This window comes from Ursus arctos, unplaced genomic scaffold, assembly GCF_023065955.2.
Source record: "Ursus arctos isolate Adak ecotype North America unplaced genomic scaffold, UrsArc2.0 scaffold_25, whole genome shotgun sequence".
Taxonomy (NCBI): domain Eukaryota; kingdom Metazoa; phylum Chordata; class Mammalia; order Carnivora; family Ursidae; genus Ursus; species Ursus arctos.
In genome coordinates this window covers 5,753,763-5,767,998 of record NW_026622930.1, presented here as the reverse complement: position 1 = coordinate 5,767,998, position 14,236 = coordinate 5,753,763, and the positions used below count along the sequence as shown (strand labels likewise).

General features: G+C 53.0%; 1 protein-coding gene across 4 annotated transcripts in view; it reads right to left on the bottom strand.

Moving 5' to 3' along the window:
* The window catches only part of BCL11B (BCL11 transcription factor B), a 95,566-nt gene extending 85,426 nt beyond the window's left edge, over positions 1-10,140 (bottom strand). For all 4 annotated transcript variants that reach the window (XM_026515329.4, XM_026515331.4, XM_026515330.4 and 1 more), the window contains exon 1: positions 9,565-10,140. In XM_026515329.4, coding sequence (XP_026371114.1) covers positions 9,565-9,622 — 58 coding nt within the window. In that variant the 5' untranslated portion in view covers positions 9,623-10,140. The remainder of the gene's footprint in view (positions 1-9,564) is intronic.
* Positions 10,141-14,236: the final 4,096 nt, after the last annotated feature.

Genomic DNA, 14,236 nt, shown 5'->3' with positions numbered 1-14,236 from the left:
TTCTGCTTTCGTGAAAGGCTCCCCAAGTGTCAGGCGGCTCTGGAAAATATTGCCGCTCTCGCTATTATGAGCCGAATAAAGTACAGGGATTGCTAAAATGTTTGACTCATTAAGAGGAAAAATGAATGGATGCACCAGGCGGCTTGTTCAAATGTACGATATCATGTTGGGGTGGGTTCTGAAATATGAAATCCCAAAGCTCATGGACAAATATATATTCTCTCACACACATACACACACACACACAGAGTTAATTTTCTTTACAACAAAACCACATTTTATTTACAAGGCTACGCCTCCTCCCAGCTGATAAACGCATTTAGAAGCAATGAAATCAGGGTTCACAAATAATAACGGATATTTGTCGTTAAGTAGATGGGGAAGCACTTGATCCTAAGACAAACTCCCCCATGCCTGAGCTCGGCCAGCAAGGAATTTGGGGCAGAAGACAGAAATGGAAAGACATCATTAACACCGACCCAGCCAAGCAGCCAACAGGCCCCCGGCAGCTGCAAAGGCTTAGCATGGCCTTACCTGGCCAGTGATTTCCCCCACACGCGGGGCTCCAAGGGCCCCACCCGCCCTGGTCCATCTGTAACAACTGCCTCTGCACCTGCCCTTCGGGGAATTCCAGCCAAGGGGCCGACCGCCTGCTGTCCCCAGAGCACAGTGTGTGTGCCCTGCTGCACACACAGCACCGGGCCCATGTCCCCCTTACCCTGCACTGATTCAAATCCAAATCTCTAACGGCTAAGCCACAGTCCAGGAGAAACATAGGAAGAATTATTGTTTCAGTGATGGGGGCGTGGGTAGGAGAAGGATGTGGGGGGAGGGGTGCCAGGCTCTAAAAATCGTGTGCCACCAACGTCACAGCCGCCATCATGATGTGTACGCATGTTTACAAGAAACGCTCAGCATCCCTCCGCCAGAGCTCTGCATCCGACTGGAGACTTTACACCTGCTTCCTACGAAGACGGAGCCTTTGCCAGCAAGCCCATGCTCACCAATAATCTGCGAAGGGATCTTTTCATTCTCCTCCCCGCGAACATTCCGGGAGGGGCTGCGACTCCAGGCGACACTGAACCACCATCAACACGCACACTCGACGGAGCACAACACTTTCTGAGCTGCCGTCAATTTTTAATTTATTGGATCCAAGAGAAAATAACAACCATGGGGAGGGGAGGAGGGAGATGGGTGGATGGGAGAGAGAAGGAATCAATTCTTGGTGGAGAAAATAATCTATGACTAGATGACGCTTAAAGGCACGACAAGAGGTTTTATGAAGTTCTCCGAACATCGGGAATAATGAAGTGCCCGGCAGAGGCGGCAGAGATAAGAGCAGCCCAGCAGCCCAGTCAGGCATGCCTTAGGAGGAATGTCCTCAGAGGGCCAGGAGGGGTTAGAACACATCTGAGGGTGGGAGCCACTGTCCGGGACCCAGCCGCGTTTGGCCACCAAATTCCTGCAGCCAGCAAGGCCTAGGGCCGCCACTGGCCCTGGGAGGACACAGCCTGGCCGGTGGAAGCAGGCCCTGCTGTACAGATGAATCCCCTCCCCGGACCACCTGCCCTCTCAGGAGGACGGCTGAGCAGTGCAGCGGGGCCAGGCGTCTCAGAGCTGCTGGCCCCAGCCCCACAACTCCCTGACACCCTCCAAAGGCCTCCTCCCTACCACCCTCAGATCAGCTAGGAGGAAGGGTGCATGCCGGGGCCACCCCCCCACGAGGCCCTGTCTGCTCCATGCCAACCACCACATGAGCCTCAAATGAGATTGTTGAGATTTCTGGCCCCTGGATGGAAGGCAGGGAGAAGGCTGTGGGTACAGGACCTTGTCGGCCACCGATGGAAATGACCCGGGGTCTGGCTGAGGGGGCCTGCCGGGGAAGGCCAGAGCCTGGCCAGCATTCCAGGAAGGCAGGCATTCCTGATCCCTGGGAGGTGGTGTGGGGTACAGGAAGAACCTCAATCACGTAGCCCAGTGGCAGACTCTGGAGGGGAAAGTCTGACAGTGGGAGAAAGACCCCCCATATATACACGTTGCCCTATACACCCCACCCTGGTTTCAGAACACTTTGGCATATTAAAAACAGCTCCTTGAAAAATACTCGAGCTATGGACTGTCCAACCTTCCCTTCCCCACACCACATCAAGTCCAAAAACCGAGCTCAGGGGGCCTGATCTCACACATTCGAGAGCAGAAAAAAAGGCCAAATGAATAAGGAAAACAGCGTTCAGGTGCATTCACAGATCCTGTCCCTTCCTAAGAAGTTACTAATAAAAAGCCAAGTCCACAAAACCAAAGAATGGAGTGACCTATGTTTTGATAAATAAAATAGTTGCTTTAAAGGGAAAAAAAAAGATTTACCACCATAGACATCCTTCCAAGCACATTCAGAAGAGTCCACAAAGCTGCAAATGCCTTAAATCTTCCGAGCCACAACAGGGCTCATAATGACGGGATCTAAAAGCACTCTTTGAGGCCAAATGAAGAGATTTGTTTTATTTAATGCTGTGCTTTTTTCAAAGGTGCTAAGCGGAAGAAAAAAAAAACCCTCTATACAGGACACCAGACTGCAAGCCTTTTGCTGGAGGACATCCTCTGAGGCTGACAACGAAACAGCAAGGACACAAGCCATTTCAATAGCTCATGTCCAAGGGAGAAATTTAAACATGACCCCATTAAAAAAGAAAGAAAGAAAGAAAGAAAGAAAGAAAGAAAGAAAGAAAGAAAGAAAGAAAGAAAAAGAAAATCCTAGCAGCATATCCATTTCCGAAGCACACGTTAATCACAGTAACATTGGCATTCAACTTTCTTGAGTCCTTTCTGCACGTCGTGGTAGGAGAGAACTCATCAGGACATCCGCGGATGGATTTCTATTTCAGCGGAAGGGGGGTCGTAAAAAAAGTTGTGTACAACAGAGGCTTGTTTTTTGTTTTTTGTGTTTTTTTTTTACTTTGAAGTTACTTAATTTTGTGTGGTCTGGGATTTCATTATAGTTAAAATAGCTCAGACTGGCTAATTCAACACCAAGCAGATTATCAGCTCTCGTGGAAAAAAATAAAGAATGAATTTCTTGAATTTCAGCAAATACACAAAAGACTTGCATATGTCAAAATGCCGGACGAAAAGTCCTGGTGAATGTAGCACCATTAATCAAACCTGGATCTGGTGTCACTCTTGCCAGTAAAAACGATGCTGTTCCCCTCTCCCTGCCCGCCCCCACCCCACTGGCTCGTGCAGAAGATGTGAGAAGTGTGAAGAAGTGTGTCCCTCTGCTTTCAAGGGTCTCCAAATAGCCTGCTATTGGCACTTTGTATCCACGCCTCGGGGGGACTACTGCTCAAGAGGGGCAGTCAACAAACGGCTTTTCTTGGGGAGGGGTAGAGAAACAGGGTCCAGAACATGAGCAGCTCTCACGGGCATCTGGCTCCCTGGGAAAGAAGAAAGACTACACAGGGAGTAGGGAGCGGGCTGGGGGTGGAGGGGGCAGAATACCGAGGACCCCAGTCCCGGTCGTGGGTGTAAATAAAGCAGTGACAAAGCCATACTCAGAGCAGCTCGATGACAGACATTCATGCCCGCTTCTCTTTTGCGCCCTCTCCCCGTTAAAAAATCTGTCCCTGTGCCTACAGCTATCACCATCTTCGGAGAGGGATGGTCCCCGGCATCAGTCACTTGACCGGGTGGTGCTGGGTGCAGTCTCCAGAGAGCGTTGATTTTTCCTTGTCCTCCCACATGTGACCCCAGCATTACACCTGCAGTCCCAGGTCCTTGGAGCGCTTCAGCTAAAGGTCGGCCCTAACAGTCAGCAGCCAGAGGGGCCTTCCTGAAGCCACAGGAGAGGCAGGAGGCAGCCTTCAGAGGTCAAGAACCCCATCTCTACCCTCCCCACATGTACTGTTTTTGTCAAGCATCGTCATAGCTGCGGTCTGTGTTTAGTTACAGCTTGTGAGACTCTCCCAAGTTCCAAGGCAAAGGATTGGGGATTTCTAAAGTGAATTTTTTTTTAACGGTTTTCTACAGGCCAAAGGCCACTGCCCAGCCCAAGGCTGCGAGGTGCCTATGCCACTTCATCTCTTGAGTTGTCAAATGAGCTCGCTGCCGCGATATGCTTACAACTGGCTCGATTCAAACATTAAATGAAGTAGAGAAATCATCAGCTAAATTGCTGGCCCTCGGTACTGGAGAGTGAAGGCTCTTTCTCAGCTGATGACAGCCTAGGCTTTTGTCTGACCTAATTTATTTCTCTTTCAGGTTAGAATAAAGCACTCTTTCCTGTCTCAGGGCAACCTCTTCTGCCCATATACTGAACTCAAGCATAAGACTCGAGGTTAACTGTGCTGTCTGCAGATTTCTTGAACTTGGAGAAGACATTATAGATCCAGAAATCCCATGATCAAAAGCACACATATTCCCCAGCACTAAATTACACGTTTAGGACAGAAAGAGTCTCATTAAAAGCCATCCATTAAGGGCACTGTTTGGGGTGAAAGGTATTAGCAACGCTGGGTCTAGCAAGCCTATACTCCTTCCAAACAAAGTTTTACACGTTATTTGAGTTGGCATTTGATATCTTTGGGGAATGGTGCTATTTCCCTTAGTACAGTGGGAACATTACCTAATAAATGGAATTGAGAATCCAAGTGTTATAAAACCTGAGCTAAAAGGATTTCCATTCATCAAACTGTTTTCGGAGCATGACTCCCAAAAGCAGCGATTCTCGACCGTTCCCTGGGTCTGTGACATGCAACACAGAAATGGACAAAATGATGTATGCTCTTCCCAGACCCCCTCATTCCATCATGAATGCCTTAACAGCCTAATGGAATTTTCAGAAAGTCAAGACCACAGACTCATAGGGGAAAACACACCCATTCAAAACTAACCATTTTAATTGTTTAAAAAACAGGAAAAGAAGCGGGAAAAAAAAAAAGAAAGAAAAATGCCCCCATCTGCCTAGTGAGGGCTTGTAAATCAATGCCAATAGCTTGAAAATAGATTTCTCAAACTTATATTCTCATTTTGTCCTGCTCGAATCTCTGCAGGAAAATCAATATTACAACTTCACACTTAAGACATTTTGCAGCAAGGCAAACTGCCTGGGCGGCTGATGGAAGCCCGTTCCTGGCCCATTGTAGCGAAGGCGCCAAGCCATGACACGGGCACCGAGCTCCCCCTAGCTGCCAAGTGGCACCAGGCGCGGCTCGGCGTTTCAGGCTTGCCATCAACCAAAAGCCAATTCAACTGAAAGTTTATTTTGGAAAGTATTTTATCACAACAAGCAACAGAGAATGCAAAGCGATCAAGGAAGGAGATGAAAAGGAAAAAGGGAAGGCCTGGTGCAAGACGTGTTCTAAGCTAAAAGACAGCGCCAAGAGCTCGAGACTGATAAGGAGCTAGAAACTCGTGCTCTCCATAGTCGGAAGCTGATATCTGTAAACCAACTGTTCCGTGTGCTTCCATCTCACCTGAGACATACCGGTAATTACTGTCAGATGCACCCAAAGCTGGCCTTTCTCTTCGGTCAGTGAGACCTGTGGAGTCCTGCACCGTGGTCAGCAAAGCGCCACCCCCAGCCATCTGACCTCAGCCTTTCTCCACGTTCCTAAGGCCGGCTTCCCCAAAGCAACTGCATTCACTCTAGCACTTGAGAAATGACTCGTTTTCTTGTACGAAATATTCTGAAAGCCACACAAAAATCGCCAAGGCCAAAGCACAGGGAGATAGCAAGCTCCCACCCTCAAAGAAATATGCATATGTACATAATATTCAGGGAGGGAAAGAATACCCTTTAAAAATATTAAAGGTTGTTAAAATACGCTCACGGCTGTTTTCTCTCAGGTGTGAATTACAAATGAATAAAATCAGCCTGGCATAACACCTTTGATGAACACATTTTTATTCTCCCGTGGAATCAGAGCAGCTGACTTATATCACACTTCTAATGATATGGGGTTCCCTTCTGTGCAGAAGGGAGACAAACTTCACTCCCCCCCAACAACCACCCCCCCCCCCCGGCAAAAAAGAGGGGCCCATGTCTTATGAAATTTATCAGAGGCCCAATCTTGAAAGATTGTGGACAACTGGAGATACACTATACCCCAGAGAGTTAAGGTCATTGTGAACCTAGCCGCCTCCAGAACACACAGCTATAGCAAAGCCCAATTTAAAAGGCAACCGTGAAATTAACACAGTTAGCCTAACTTCCGTGTCAAACCTTGGGTCTCTAGTTGTTTTGCAAAATTGTGAATTCAAACAGAAAATTACTGATCTTCCAAGGAAACCTGTTGGTAGGTTGTTGGAAAAAATCACCTTCGCTAGGGTTGTATAATTTACCAGGGACATCTTATTTTCTTCGGAAAGCCTCAGAACTCCTTCGTGGACTGGACTTCATTTCATTTCCCCTACTCTCCTTGTCTGGCACTGCGAGCTCACAGCCCTTCCCTCTGCCTGATCAGCCACTGCCCCTCTTCCTCCCTCCTCAGTATTGTCACTGTTGTGTTGTGTTTGTTTTTATTAATAGCTGTGTCTGTCGTCCTCCGGTTCTAAAAGCCATATCCATCTGGGTCAAACATTTTGAAACAAACCAGAAGCCCAGGTTTTCTTCCCCAGCTGTCTCCCACCCTGTCTTATACTTGACTTCTCTTCTCTCCGGCCCTGTCTGTACAGTAAACAAGGCTCACTACAGAGCTCTTCTGCAATGCCCCCCACCCTAAGATTATTTGCTGTTTGTATGCTCTTCATGTCTCCCAGACCAGCAGTCACCCTAAGTTACACTGTCTCTAAGAGCCAGGGGCTGCCACCCCACCGAAGCTGCATCACATTCTGGGTAGTTTCTTTCACATTTAAAATCTAAAATGTGAACCCCAGGGTCAGGGCTGTGACACCACTCGTTTTGCTGGCCAGGGCTCCAGAGCACCCTAAACCCATGACCCCTGCATCACTCTGGAGAGGCACTTCCCCAGGCCATGCAGCCTCAACTGCATCCAATTCTTGCCATTCCCCTGCCTGCTCTCCTGCCTCCCGGGTGACACAGGACAGAGAAGCCAGCTGCTTTTTGATAATAAATAGCCTTGTCTGAAAACTGGTTGGACCACTCTCCCTGCTTGACCCCCTGCACATGCCCTGGTCTCCAAGTGCCCCTGAAAGGCAGGCGAGATATCCTCTGCCCCTGCCTCCTCCTCCTCCTCACCTCTTCTCCTTTGCCTCTCTCTTCTCCCTCCCTCCCTGCTCCAGTGGCAGTGGCTTTTCCGCAGCACCATTCCGAGCAAGGCTGAGAAAGAGGGGGAACAAATGAAGGATGGAAGGATGTTGCGCCAGGCATGCCTTGTCCCCCACGACCAGCTGCCACCAGTCCTTCTGGCCAGGGCTTTCTCCTGATGTCCCAGGAATGCCAGAGGGGGAGAGAGCAAAAGCAAAGCAAACCTACCTGCTTCTTCCCCCCCAAACACACAACTGCAAACACTCCTGGCTCCTTTCGCTGCTTCCAGCTTGGCAATGCAGCCCAGACAACTCCCTCCTTCCCCAACCCCCCCCAACTTCCCCCTCCTCAAAAACAACCCTGGCAATTATACAGAGGCTATGAGGGGCAAATTGCCTCCTAGAGAAATTAACCTTTGCAAATATAGACATTGTAACAAACCAGGACACCACCTAAAAGGGGTGGGGGTGCGGAGGGATAAGCCATGGCTTTGGCTTGGTAAAGGACAAAATGTCAACTGGCCAAAAGGACCTTGATCAAACCAGGCTCAAATCTGGTTGTAAAACATTTTGTTTAAAATGCAACCAGTGAGTCTTCTTTGATGTTACAATGGTGAAAAATAAAAGAGACGTTCTCCTTCCTCCCTCCAAAAACGCATCCCTCTCCCAAGGCGAACCCCACTTTAAAATCTATTCCCTTCCCCAAAAAACAATAATAAATCCACAAATTCTTACTAATGTATCTCCTGTAACAAAGGAGAGGTGGCAGTAGCAAATGCTCCGAGCAGATGGCTCCTATGCTGGGTGTTCAGGGGAGGGGAGAGCCCCTTTATATATTTATTTATTTATTTAAATTTTTTAAAATATAACATAAATATTCGGCTCTCGGCCGCCCCGCAGCCAGTCCTCGGCTGCGGCTGGGCGCGCAGCCCTCTCCAGCTCCGCGCGGGCTGCCCGGCCCCAGCCCGACGAGGTGCTCGGAGGATTGCAGGAACACAACCGGCCCACGGTCTCGATGGCACCCAGAGGATGTTTTATTTCTATTGCAATTAAAAAATAATAAAAAAGCAACGGCGACCTAGGCACCGCGAGAGAAAGGACCACGGGGAGATGTTCGCGCGCCGCGAAGCAGCGGCCCCGCGGGCTGCGCCGGGCAAGGAGCGCGGCGAGCCGACCTTCCCGTGCAACTGTGCGGGTACTCGGGGCGAGCTCCCCTGCAAACACCGTACCTGGCCCGCTCGCGCTCGCTTTTCCCCTTTTCTAAATAAACCCAACTGGGGCACTGGAAGCTGCTGAGTCCCTGCCCCGCTGCCTGACTTTGCCTGCCCGGCCACTTGCTTGAAATCCACACGATTTCAGCCGGTGGATTTCCACGCCGATCTGCCTTGTTTATTTAGAGAAGGAAGATGAAAGATACTGAGATAGAAAGATGGGTAAGAGACTGATAGGTCTCTCTCCTTTCCTTTCCTTTTTTTTTTTTTTTCTCATTTTAATTTTTTCCCCCTATTTTACAAGCACATCCCTGTCTTCCTAATCCTGGCTGACAACCCTTCTTTTTCCCCGTGGCGGGGCTTTTTCACCAGCCCCCAATCCCCCCACCTTTCTTTTTTTCTTTCTTTCTTTTTTTTTTTTTTTTTTTTTTTGGAGTGGGGGATAGAAGACAAGATCATCCCAGGAGACAGACGGAGGTGGGAAAATGGGGAGGGGGGGCATGAGCCCAGCAAACAGCCGCGCAGCTGGATTCTTTTGCAAATAGCAAGAGGAGGGGAGAGAAAGGCGGCGGCGGAATCCTAAGACCGGCGTGGCCGGCGCTCTGCCCGGCCGGGTGCAGCGACCGGGGACTCGGAGCCGGCGGCCGCCCCTCGCCCCGCGTCTCCCCTAGGCCGGAGCGCACCCCGCTCTCCTCCGCCAGCGCCGTCAGCGCGGACCCACGCGCTCGCCAACTTTTCCCCACTTCCCGGCTCCCCCCTCCCCCTCCGCTCCCCCAGCCCCCTCCCCCTCCTCTCCAAACCCCGCCACCAGCGCCGCCGCCGCCACACACGCCGCTCGGAGGGGCGAGCGTCCAGCCGGGCTCCGCGTGCACACACACCTCCTCCAGCCTGCGCGCCCCCTCCCCGGCCCGGAGCCCGCTCCGCAGGCCCTCGAGCCCGAAGCGCGTCTGACTGCGCAGCGCTCCGACTCCCAGGGCTGCAAAGAAACTTTCCTATGCCCCCCCCCCGCCCCCCACCATGCTCTGGGCCGCCGCCGCTGCCTCTGCGAGCCCGCGAGCGGCCCCGGCGTTCGGCCCGGCTCTGTGTACCCAGCCCCGGGCACCCGGAGCCCCATCCTCCGGCCCCTGGCGCGCACGCCGCAGACACTTACGGGTGATGAGCTCCCTCTGGGACAAGTGCTGCGGGTTGCCCTGTTTGCGGCGGGACATTGCCCCGGCATCTATTCTGGCATCGCCCGGAGAGCTGCACTGATGGGGGGAGCCGGGGGAGGGGGTCCGAGCCGCCGCCGCCGCTGCCGCCGCCGCCGCCGCTGCCGCCGCCGCGCCTCCTCGCCTCCTCCTCTGCCCGGGTTGGTGTTTTGTTTTTTTTCCCCCCTTCCTCTCTTGCCCTCTCTTCCTCCTCCTCTTCTTCTGTATTTTGCGCTTTCTTCTATGCTGTTTTTTGCTTTGTTTGCAAAAAGAAAAAGCGAAGAAAAAAAGGAAAGAAAAATCTGTCGATCTAAAATAGGAGAAAGAGGCAAGGAAAAAAATCTGCTGTTGCTTGCCGCGAACTGGCTGGTTTCTTTAAAAATATATTCTTTTGAAGGAAAAAAAAATCGCTTACACTTCTTCAAACTGCTTGGCCTCCGGGACTTCCAAATGTCTTCTTGAACTTAACCGGATTTTGCACCGGTTCCTGACACTTTCTTTCAGGGTCTGGTAGGTGGAAAGCGCACTTCTACCAGGAGGGGGGGGGGGGGTGGGGGAGAAAAATGCAAACAAATAAAAAAATAAAAGAAGAAAAAGAAAAAAAAAGCAAAGAAAACTTGGGGACTTGTCTCGTACCCCCTCACCCCGCCCCCTCAAAAAACCCAAAGCAATGTAAAACTGCCCCGGTTCGGTTGTTTCTGGGCTTTCTGCGGGCTGCCTGTTTTTTTCTCGGAGACTGACCCTTCCGAGGCTCTGGGGGGACTCCAGGAGCGGCTCCTTCCCAGTTCACCTGGCAGGCTGGCGCCGGCCGGAGAAGCTGCCGGGTCCCCGCGAGCGCTCCCCAGCGCTCCCCTGGCGCCGCGGGCCCGGGGGGAGCGGGGCTGAGGGGCGGCTCGCCCAGTGCGCCTGGGTCGGTGCGGGCGCGGACTGGGAGCTATAGATTGCAACGTGAAGATGGCGGAGTCCGGGTTCTCTGGGAGCTCTCGGTCTCTCTATGGCTGGGGCTGCCTCTGTACAATGGGATAAAATTCAAGTTCAAGTGCGGACGTGACGTTTAATCTGCACTAGAGACAAAAAGACCCAGAGAGTCGGAGCACTGGGGGCGACTAGCGGTGGCTTTTTAACATTGTACCGTGTGAGAACAAGAAAGCACACACAGAGACATACTCGCGCGCGCGCGCACACACACACACATACACACACACACACTCGCCCGTGCGCACACCCTCAGTCCAGGGCGGCCACACGTGCAAACAGCGTTTTTGTGCGCTCCTCTTCTCCCCGTGCACGGGCAGCGCAAAAGGGGAGGGGGAGGAGGATATTTTTAAATAAAAGAAAATCCTCTTCATACCTCCTCCCCTCCTGGGAGCAGGACCCCCTGAGAAGGGAGGAGGAGAGCTGAGTGCGTGGAAGTAAGTTGAATCAACGCAAGTCCCCACCCACCCATCCAAAAGCTCTTCTGGATTGAAAGGGGGAGGGGCTGCGTAAAAGGATTGGGGTCGACTGGGGGACTGGGGGCGATGGTCAGTTTGTTTCGTCTCGCTGGAGAAGTAGCTTGGTTGGTTTTACTTTTGTTTTATTGGGGGGTCGGGGTTAAACTTCCAAAAAGTGTCTCCATAGAAATCTTGATATTACAAACTCTGAGAAAACCAAGTGGACAAAATAAAAGATACTGAGAGAAGGAAAGAATTAAGAGCACAATGGGGGGGGGGGGACATGAGACCTTGCGTGAGTCCCATTCCGGAAGGAATATTCATCTAAGTCTGTGCGTTCCCCCCATTAACTCCTTGGGGTCAAACACGGGCCCCACCCCCTGAGGCCTGGGTCTGTCGGAAGCGTGGGGGTAAGGGGACAGGAGTGCTCCGCGTGGGAGAGGGACTTGCACTGGCTGACCCAGAAGTGGGCGTGGCCAGATCTCCTTAGATACCCGTGTGGGTGACCCCCCCGGGTCCCCCAGTCCCCTCTCGCCCCCCCCTGACAATTACTGAGACCTGGAAGTAACGTGTCTCCCCCCACACACACACACACACCCCCACCTCCAGTGTGCCTCCGCCCAGGGCAGGACTTGAAATCGCCCGTCAGACTGGGAAGGACATAGCTGCCTTGTCAGAGGTTTGATCTCCAGCCGGCGAGGACAAGAGTTGTGGGGGCCTGTCCGTGGCCTGGGGACAAGGCTAGGCCGCAGCCGCGTGGACATCTCCCCCACCCCGCGCCCCGTCCGTCCCCAGGTCGCGGCCAACTTTGTCTGCTTGATGACCTGCCTCTACGGCTGGGCGCGCCACGCGCTGGACCCCTCATCTCAGAGTTCCTCTGGTCTGGGCCGGGAGGCGGCCAGGGCGGGTCGGGGCCTGGCTCAGGGCTGGGCTTCGCCCGCGAGCCCAGCTGCACCCACCCCACCCCGCCCCCAGGCCGGGCTCTGGCGGCTTCGCTCAAGCGAGTGGCTGGGCGGTGACGCCTCCGGGCGCGCCGCCTCCCTCGGGTCCTTTTCCTTGGGGGACACACGGAGTTTTTGCTCGCCCCCAAGGTCTTGGGTGGGGTGAAGTTACCAACAACTTGGAGCGCAGCAAGAACAGAAAAAACTCCCTGCCCAAACACCGCCCCCCCCAAATTTAATAACAATAAAATGTGCCCTAGCATGCAATTTTGCGGACTGGGCTGCAGGGTCGGCGTCCGAGGAGGTGGGGACTGGGCAGGGAGGGGGTGGGTAGGAGTCGGTAGTCCCCTCACCTCGACTACACACAGCTGCCCACCACTTCCACCCACACCCCACATCCACGTGGTCCAAAGTCCAGAAGCACCTCTCTCTCTCCCCATCTAGCCCCACCGTGAAAATCTTCCCAGGAAAGTGGTGGCCTAAGTAAGAAAAAATGCTCACACGCACCTTTAATAAACTTCTTAAGAAAACCACAAACTGGTCATCCCAACCCGCCCAGACTCCTAAATTCGCGAAGGCTGTCAGCTCTCCGCCGGAGAATTGGCGCTGTGAGTCCAGAAAGAGTTAGCGTTTTGCCCAAGGTCACACAGCGCCGGGGGCAGGTCTGACTCAAATCGCCGCGGTGTGTCTGTTGCCCGGCTCTGCCCGCAGTCCCGCGCCCAAAATCCCAACCTGCGACCCAGGCCCTTGGACGTTGATTACAAGGACTGGGGACCCGGTCTGTGGCCTGGGGGAACGCGACAGCCCCCTTCAAGAAAGGGGGCCCCTCCGCGTACTGCGCAGGACGCTCAAGACCTCCGGCTGTAGCTCGGGCGGCGGGGTCTGCGGAAAGGGCACCCCTGCCCCACCCCTGGCAGGAAGTAGCGGGCAGGGGGCGGCGCGGGCCGCGACGGACCCGGGGAGTACTTCCTCATTGGCCCCGCGCTGCCCCGACGGCGGGAAGAGGGACGCGCGGGCGGGCCGGCGCAGGGCCGGACACGCCGCCACCCGCCGGCGCGCTCCACCTCGCGGCGGCCGGGGAGAGGCCGCCCTGCCCCTGCCCAGCCCTGCGCTGGCCCCCTCGCCCTCTCCTCCCCCTCCTCCTCCCACTCCTCCTCTTCCTCCCTTTCCTTCTTCGCAGCCTCCTCCTCCTCCTCGCCCGAGAGGCGGCCGGGTGCAGGCAGCGAGCAATCCCAGCTGCCGCTCCAGTCTCCTTTTTTTCCCTCTGCCCGTCTGGCACGGGCATCATTAGCGCTGAAAGCTGTTAATGTCTGGTCTCACAGCTCCCCCTTTAGTCTTGCTGCGCTCTCTGTCTCGAGTTCCACGCCGGATCAATAGCCTCCTCTCCCCCGTTAACCTCTCTCTCGACCCCGCCTGGCTTTGGCAGCTGTCCCCCAGAAATATGTCCCCTCTCTTGGTGCCCAGACAACAGGCAGGTGGTGCAGGAACGGGTGGCGGAGCTTGGGCCCTACTCTTTACTCAGGACCCTAGACAGGCAGGGTGTCCAGCACCTTTTTGAGAAGGTCACTGCATACACCCCACCCTTGATCTACCAAACCTTGGTATAGAATAAAAGTCACTGCCATCCCCAAAAAGAGGGGAGGGGTGTGTGTGTGTGTGTGTGTGTGTGTGTGTGTGTGTAGGTGCTTAACATAGGAAAATATAAAAAGTACAGTACAAATGTGCTCCTGAAGTAATATTACAATACCTCAGATTCATTTCTCCACCACCTGCTGTAGGCCTACTGTGTGCCTGGCGCAGGCCTGGGGTTTTGTGCAGACTGGAATCAGGAGAGAAATGCCATATTTTCTGCACTATCTGAAAGAGAGAAAAGAAAAAGAAAAGAGAAACAGCAGATGTCAAAAATCTTTTTGAACTCACAAATATTTCCCTGCTCTTCTTTTTCTAGCTTCACAGTGCATTCCAGCAGATAACCCCCATATTCTCAGTCACTTTAAATTTCTTTATAGAGGAGTAGCTCAGAAATCATAAATCATTTCATCAAATCAGAGTGCATTTTTATTAACCTCGTGTGGGGTTCTGATTCCCTGCGTGTGCGGCATGTCGCATTCCATGCAGTGGGGACAGATTAAACAGACACGTGACCCCCTAAGCCAGGCTTCTTGTTTGAAATTCTTTGAATGATTCTCAATATTTAGCTCTTAGCTGAGGTGGGGCTCTATTCGAGATCCTACAATGTTATCTTTGCCTTCTGAACGGTT